Source organism: Xylocopa sonorina, chromosome 2 (genome assembly GCF_050948175.1).
Source record: "Xylocopa sonorina isolate GNS202 chromosome 2, iyXylSono1_principal, whole genome shotgun sequence".
Lineage (NCBI taxonomy): Eukaryota > Metazoa > Arthropoda > Insecta > Hymenoptera > Apidae > Xylocopa > Xylocopa sonorina.
Window position 1 is genome coordinate 6,213,360 of NC_135194.1, and position 8,927 is coordinate 6,222,286.

Consider the following 8,927-nt stretch of genomic DNA (forward strand, 5'->3'; position numbering starts at 1 on the left):
TACATTACGTATCATTTTGTTATATATATACTGTAATGTTACTATAATGTTATCACATAAATGTGCCGAATTTATGGGTGTTAAGTATAATATACACGTATACAACAGCGATGCATACGAATCATATAGGACCATGTTTTATCTATATATATATATATATACATATAGTCAGAAAAATGTATGTATAACATGACATGTAAATAACATATATAGAAAGAAATATTACATTAATGCTGAAAAATTGTCTTTAAACTCAAAAATGAAATGATTAGCATGAAAATATAACACATGATGCAATAGTAGTATTAAACAAAATCTGATTTTATATAAAACATCATAAAGTGATCTCAAGATGTAACATAATGAAATTAGGAAAAAATATTTAGTTACTAAATAACTTGTTAAATATTTGTCTAAACATAAAAGCATTAGAAATAAATGAACATGCTCGTTCATTGCATTTGTTACAACGAAAATTTAAATATTATGAATTTTTCTTATGTTATTTAGAAAAAAAATTGATTGATGTTTCTTTTACTATTTATATTGATTTAAATAATTTATTCTTTAAATTTCGAGATTTCGATTATTTAAGAGACAATACATGTATAACATTTTTCAAACTACATTATTCTGATAAATTAGATAATAAACTTTCATGAAGGACTTATGTATAAGCTATATGTAAGCTAAACTGACCAAGTCCATTTACCAAAATACTTTATTTTTATGCTCACATTTACCATTATATCAATATTTTATACTTTTTCTTCTTTAAACTTAATAACTTTGACTTGCGAATGACTTATATATTCACATATGCAATGTGTGATTGCATGTGTGTTCGTAATTCTTTAAACATGTTTTTATATCATTATTTGAAGTTTCCAGCTACTAGAAGTAAAACTCCATATGCGCATGTTACTTTCTTAGATACATATATTATCAAAATAATGGAGAAAATTATGTACAAAACGAATATTCTCTTGATAACCGACATAAAATCAGTTTTTCTAATATTAGAACTAGAATTATAAGAAAGGAAAAGAGAACATACATGTATGTTTGCATTAAAACAATGCATTTTGACAATTTATGTATAACGATACATAAATATCTTAACTTAAAACTGTAAAAAATGTTACATGTACTGTTTCTGAGATAATTAATTTAATTGAACAATTACACTAATTAATATGTATAGTATGCGTTGCTACCAAAAGTATATGCATTACATTCTCAAATAATAATGTAATTTTTAATATTTTACATTTAAAAGAAGAAATATGTGAACATAAAAGAAAATAGTTTTTTTCTCTTAACTTCACATTAAATAGTTTGAATTAGGTAATAATACACTGTATTTTACCTAACTATTTTGAAAAGTGTAGCCTCTCAATAAATTAATACGAAAACATTGGTACTACATACAAAATATATATATTTTAAATCTTTGTACCATCAAATTAATGTATAAGTGAAACCAAACAATCGTATCTGGCTGCTTAAATGTAATTTAAATTTACTTATATCTAATATTTCAAGAAATGCCATATTCTAATATTCTGTTAAAATAAGTATATAAAACAATAATTAGTTAAGTATTTTACTTAAACATAAACACGATCATATGTATTGTTTTCAAATTATAAAGTTTATTCTGATAGCTCCAAATATTTCATATATATCATTACATGTAAAAATTATACTCAATCTGCACTCGAATGGGTTATTAAAAGTCTTGTTCTATGCTTTCTGTATTATTAAATTAAAAGTATTATTATATGTTTTGCCCATTTTTTTCATGTAACAGATAACAGATAAGCATAAACAGAAATTATAATCTTATAAAATCGCAAAATCATTGAAATTTGTAATCGAATTCACTTTGTAACAAACTTTCTAGTTTCTCTATTTATGTATTTTTCATAATATGCTTTATTCACTAATTTCTTTATTTCTAAACTGTAACTGTAATTTCAAGAATGTACGCAGCAATAATAGTAATATAACTATGTCTGTGTCGTTAATTGGTAAACGATCATTTATCTTTTTATAAAATAAGGATATAAATAAATATATATATTTATATATATATATTTATTTATTTATTATATATATATATATATAATATAACTTGCCTTTATCAGAGAATGTAACAATAATAATAATTATTAATAATTTAAAGATATAGAATTTATCAATAGAACAAATATGTGCGATACAGAGCGAGCATAATGTATGATGAAACCAACTTCAGACAATAAAATGTTATTATCGATGTTATTTAGTGAGTTATTTTAAATTCCTTTACCTACTGTTACTGTCTTTACTCCTTGAAGTTCAGTTAATTTTTCTACTCTAATACTAACTTATACATCATTACTTATATAAAAAGTCAGATAGTTTATTCCATGATGACTGATTTAATGTGTTTAACAGATCTTATGCGTAACAAATTATTTTGTTTCTCTACCTCAAGAATGTGTTTCAATTGTTCGATATGATTTGAATAATCAATTTCATTTATAAGAGAATCTAGTTCCATTTTTTCAATGTCAGGTATTTTCTTATGAACACTACTCAACATGTGTTTAAATATTCCAGATTGTTTAGGGGTTAAAATAGATATTGCAGTACCAGATTTGCCTGCACGACCCGTTCTTCCTACTCTATGAATGTAGCCCTTAATATGTTTAGGAAGATCATAAGATACGACTAATTGTACATCTGGAATATCTACTCCTCTTGCCAATGCATCCGAAGTTATGAGTCTAAAAATATAATAATCAGTATGAGAAGGATTATAAAAAGTTATTGGAAATTATTTTTTAATGTATAAGTAAATAAAACGTACATCTGAACTTTTCCACTAATAAATTTCTTAAGTATATCTTCACGTTCTTTTGATACAAGTTGTGCTGAAAGTTCTCCGATTGCTATATTCTCTTTAGATAAAAGTGACTGAAGCAAAATAGTTAACCTGTGAGCAGTCTTGCCAGAGTTTGTAAATATTAATGTTTTGTTTATTGTATTGTTTCTAATTAATAGCTGATATAAAGCCACTGGTTTGTATTCTGCTGCACATTCTACTGCTTGTTCCACTAATTCTTCAGGACTTATATAACGGCCTACAAAATTACCTACTTCATTATCTAAATTTACATTATCGTCCTTATCTGTCACCAGAACAGATGTAAATAATATTGGTTGAAGAAGTCCAAGCCGATTCAGTTTTTCAGGATCTTGCGATAAAGTTGCACTGAATAATAATTTTTGCGCTGGAACTTTGCTATTGAAAAACTTAATGATTATTATAAAAAATATATAACTTTGCTAAATACTAGAGTACTTTAAAAACAGCTGCTTATATCTGGAAACTAACCTGCAACGCAAATTAAAAAGTGTTAATTGTGGACTTCGATAATGTGGTTCAGGAAGATATTCTAGCCAATCTGCAGCTTTATCAGCTTCATCGATAACAAGAAATCTGAGATCATCCAAGGAAAATCCAGGTGTTTTCAATATATGATCTACTAATCGACCAGGTGTAGCAACTATTATATCCACTGAAGATACATATTCCCCTCTAGCATCTTATATATAGAAATTAACAAAATATTTCATATTTTATAAATATAAATGGATATTTCTTCTCAAAATATACAGGGCAATTCACACAATTTGAATAAGTCAATTTCCTTTTTCTTTCATTGCAGTTAGGAAAAATAAAAAAGTTAAAGGGAAAAGATGATTCATTCTAAAATGACTGTTTTTAGGATTCTTGTTTCAGAAATGTAATTGGATATGTACATTTAACAAATGCAATATTCGTTTTTTTTCTTATCATTTAAGTGTATTGCCTCCACTACTCTGCATGCAAAAGTATTAGGATAAAGTATGCAAAAATCATTGGTTTTTATAATATTTTAAATAAATTTCTTCATTATGGAAACGGTTCAATATATTTCTCCATTGGGTTCTAAACATTTATCTACTATTTTCATAAGAGAGTCAAAGTAATCTTACTCACTTATTGTTACATAATGTCTTGTACAAAATGTAAATAATATGAATATATTTTTTGTTTTTAAATAAAATGGCTCATAGAATAATAATTTTGTACTGATCTATCCTACTAACTTTTTCCATTGAATGATGAACGGATTTAATTTATGTAAAAATGTGTACCTATCTATTCTTTAAAAACTGTATAACTGTAAAATAATAGTCTTGAGAATGTAGCCCTCATTCAATATTGACTTTAATCATAATTCTTCACAATCAGATAATAGATATGACTTTAAATGTGTGAATTATCCTTATATATGCACATTTTTATAAGCACATACTCTTTTTCAAAATGTTACTTTGTTCCTGTTGAAATACTGATGCACCAGAAAGTAAACCAACTTTTAGATTCATACGTGCTGTATATGTTAACATAACTTTGTAAACTTGTGTGGCTAATTCCTGTACTGGTACAACAATTAAACAACGTATTTTTGGAACTAATCGTGATTGTAATATTTGAACAATTGGTAAAACATATGCCAAAGTTTTACCTAAAGAGACAATAAAATTTGATATATGTTAATCTGTTATATATAAAACTTTATTTTTAGAGACATTAATCTTAATCAAGTTTTAACTAAGAAAATAAAAATAATAATATAATGAAGTGAAATATAAAGTTAATTAGTCTTGTGTGTTCATACCACTGCCTGTAGGAGCAGATACACATGTGTCCCTTAACCACCATCCTTGTTGTCTATCTTTATCACATTTCAATAACCAAGAGATCATACTAGATTGAACAGGAAACAATTTGTTGATACCATTGGCTCTTAAAGTTTCAATAAGTTTAGAATCTATAATTGAATTAAATTCTTCTAAATTTGGACCACTATCTAAATTAATAGATATGACTTCTGGATTAGCTAACCACTCTGGTAAAACTCTCTTAATTTCCTGCTTTTTTTTTTTATTCTTTGCACCCAAAACCATAAAATTGATTTGTTGATTTGTTTCATTTGAACCAATAGGTTTATTATTAGATATTTTATGTTGTTGATTATCTATAGTTTCATTTTGTAGTCTTTTATCTTCAATTACATCTTTACTTTCAGGCTTATAATTTATATCGCTGTTTTCGTTACAAATATCCTCTGTTTTTCTTCTTTTCTTTTTAAGATGTTGATTTGAATCCTTTGTAGTATGCTCGCTTATGTTAAAATCACTTTGTTCATTAATTTCCTTCTTTTTCTTCTTCTTCTTCTTTTTCAAACTTTGCAAATTATCTTCTTGTGTTTCAATATTATTTTTATTAGCCCTTTCTTGCTTTTGCTTTTCTATTCTCTTTAACAATTCAGACAAGTGATTCTTTTCATGTTTCGTTTCCTCATTTTCGCCTTTGTATCTATTAGTAAATAATAGTTATATATTAATATGTAATTATCGTATACGTAAGTAAGATAATATAAAATTCAACTATGATTGCAGAGACTTAAAACTTCAAACTTAAACATGATTCCAAATAGAATAAATCAAAATATTTATTTGTACAAACTAATTATAGTTTAATTTATAATATATAGTAATTTTATTGCTAATTAAACTTGCCTATTTATTACAAATAAACTCATTTTTTTCGCCGTAACACACGTGTTACAAGTGTGTAGGTTATATTTGTACGAAAAGTATTTTTACCAAAGTATAGTAAATTTATAATAATAAATACTACATTGAATCTGAATTATTTTACTAAACTTTACTTTATTTATGTAAAAAAATGGATATAGTATTATACATTTATATAAATAATATTATCACTTAAGTTAAATCGGCTATTACTCGCTATAATAACAGATACTTAAATAACACGTTCATCTCATAGAGTACTAATTGTTACATTTATTTACTTTTATTATGTATTTATGTTATTATTAATATTCAGACAAGTTAAATGTGAATATATTGTTGAACACTGGGTATATATAATAACATGGCCAATTAGTAATGGCAAAGAAACAGTTAGCAGTCATGGTAGACCAAACGACCGATAACGGCAAGCAGTCAGTTGGTAGTGTAATCTGTCATGGAGCAGACATTTTACCAATTGTTACGAAAGTTGTAATTTATCTATTGAATATAGTTCTTTAAACAGTTATTAGTTATTTTATTCTGTATTATATAGGTACAGTGAAAAGCTTAGGTATATTTCTCGTATTCGAAAGCTAGAGTTTCACTTAATACAAATCAGCCTAATAAGTTCAACTTTATTTTTCAGTATAAATATATGTTCAATAGAACCGAAAAATGGCGACTATATGTATAAAGAATAAAGATTTAATATTAATAATTTAAATTTATAGTATATTCAATACGTTTCAAGTATTAAATTTCGCTGTCCTTTTGTTTTCCATCAATATATTGATATATTTAAATAACGATATAAATGTTATGAAAAAAAATTATATTTATTTTTCACATTCAATAAATATTTGTATTATGTTGTAATAGTTTAGTGTGTGTATATTTTCATAACAGACTGTATGTGTCAGTGTCTTTGAAGAGGTTAAGTACGGTCTTCAATTAACATGTGCAAAAATTACACTCTATTTCTTCAATAGTTGAATGCAAATATCCAGAATTACAATATAAATACATGTGTAAATTTTGTGATAAAGCGGGTAAAACAAATGTTATTGAAAAAATTTGCACAGTAAAAGTATATATATCATATATTCACTGTACAGATCATCTTAGTAATTCTGTTGCGTTATATAACACAAATATAAATATACAAAATATATACAAAACAGCGGCTATCTGTTAAATATATTTATGTTTTATTGCGTATGTGATGTGTATCATGCTTGATTATATTGTATAAATGTATGTATCATTACTAAATAATGTTTATCTAAATGCAATATCGATTCATCGTGAACTTTATACATATATCTCTCTATTAACATTACGTCATAGATACGCTGATTCATGCAGTAACTATGAATGATGTGTATCAGATGACTAATACAACTTGTTGCACTCTTACATTCCAATTTATTAATTTATGTGAAACTAGCAACAACTATCTCCTCTCCGATTTCATTTTGATTTTTAAGTATATAGTAGAACTCTACATTTCGGACAACATTTTCCTGTGCATATAACTGTTAATCTTTTCTAGTTTCTGAGATATTCGCAAAGAAAGGATCGCTAAGTACATACAATGAATTGTATGTACCTAGAAGTGTACGTCTATGATAGCATATGCGTCAAGAGCACCACTTTAGTATTTAGAACGAGTTGAGGATGTACGATACGCCAATTGAATGTTTATTTCTGTGGTGTTTATCTTAATTGTCGAAAATATTGTTTGCATCCATGACAACCGAACATTAGTATCCGTTGTTCATCTCTCAGTTTAAATTCTATTTATAAAGAGGTTAGGTGCGCTTAAAACCTATGTATCTGTGTATTAAAGAGTGCTAGAAATATATTTTTCATGTCCAAAAAGACGAACAAAATTATATAATTATATATAATAGAGCAGATGAGAGTGACAAAAGAGTTATGAAATAACAAAAAAGACATAAAATGTTACGCCTTACTTTTGTTGCAGTCGAGTAAGAGTTATAAAAAATTATAAATATTAAGTTATAAATAAAAAGATATAAATATTTTAATATGCATAATAACTATGTTTTATTTAATGTCAAACATATTGAAAAAGATCGCAAAAAAGGAATGTCTGATTAAAGAAATGGTGAAATAAACAATAGTCCTAGATTATTTTTGTGTGTATTTTAAATTTTAATGTCTTTAAAACATTCTTACATATTTTCTTACTGTTTATGTTAGATAGTTAAAAATTAAAAAAAATATATATGTAAACATAATTTATGAAAGACAGGGTCTTAAACTCGCGTGCAGACAGTTTGTTGCGGTTCGAATCGAGTCTATATAATATCTATATACTATATTTAATTACTATATTAATTACGTTTGTGGTTAATAATGTATAACTTGAATTAGTTAACTATATTTCAATTTATATTACTTAATTATATCTACATACGATATTTACTTTTACATTTATATATATATAATTTATTTATATTTATATGATATTATTATTTATAAATGTATATAGTATTTTTTGATATAAAAATATTAAAAATTATACAATATATTTACTGAATAAAAAAAAAAAACTATTGTATAGAACACCAACAAATCTAAGAAAGTCAGGACTAATGGTTATATTAATCAATATTTTTTAGAATTAGAATTTTTAATACTTACAGCTTGAATCTTCAATGAAAATATTTGAAAAATCTTTTAATATATTGTTTCGCTTTTATAGTGTATGTATGTCAGATTTTTTAGAATTTTTCTATATTATTCAATAAACAAAATCAAGTAAAAATGAATAATTCACTGCTTACCTGTAACCATCTCCTTGTTAGTCGAAATAGATGCTTACTTTTGGTAAGATATCGAATGGTTCATCAAATTTAGTTATTTAGTCTAAAGGTACTTTTGTTCCCTACATCCGGTTGCACATTTCTGAACTACTTTTGTAACCAATTTTAACTTTTAATAAAAGATGAATATTACAATAAAATTTTTTTAGAAAATACCATTTTATAACATTTAAATTTATTTTCAAAATGTAAAACTTGTTCAGATCAATTTTCTTGTAAGGGGACGAGTATCATCGTTATGTTTTCATTCTTATAATCAGTTAGTATTGTTAGTACAATGGTGAACGTATTTTTTGTCATACCATGAATCATAGAATCATTATCTTGTCTGTTTTTCTTATGAATCTCATTTTGCTTTTGACGAACGGTGATCCTGATTATCTTTCTTCGTTGCGTAAAACCATTCTTTGTCTGACACGTCATTGAAGCTAC

At 25.5% G+C, this 8,927-nt stretch overlaps 1 protein-coding gene across 1 annotated transcript; it reads right to left on the reverse strand.

The window, feature by feature from the left end:
• Positions 1-2,140: 2,140 nt before the first annotated feature.
• On the reverse strand, positions 2,141-5,436 carry Dbp73d (putative ATP-dependent RNA helicase Dbp73D; the record flags this gene model as incomplete). Its single annotated transcript, XM_076910273.1, has 5 exons — positions 2,141-2,774; positions 2,858-3,292; positions 3,386-3,596; positions 4,353-4,565; positions 4,719-5,436. Coding segments are annotated over 5 exons (1,944 nt in total), but the record flags the coding sequence as incomplete, so codon positions are not given.
• Positions 5,437-8,927: the final 3,491 nt, after the last annotated feature.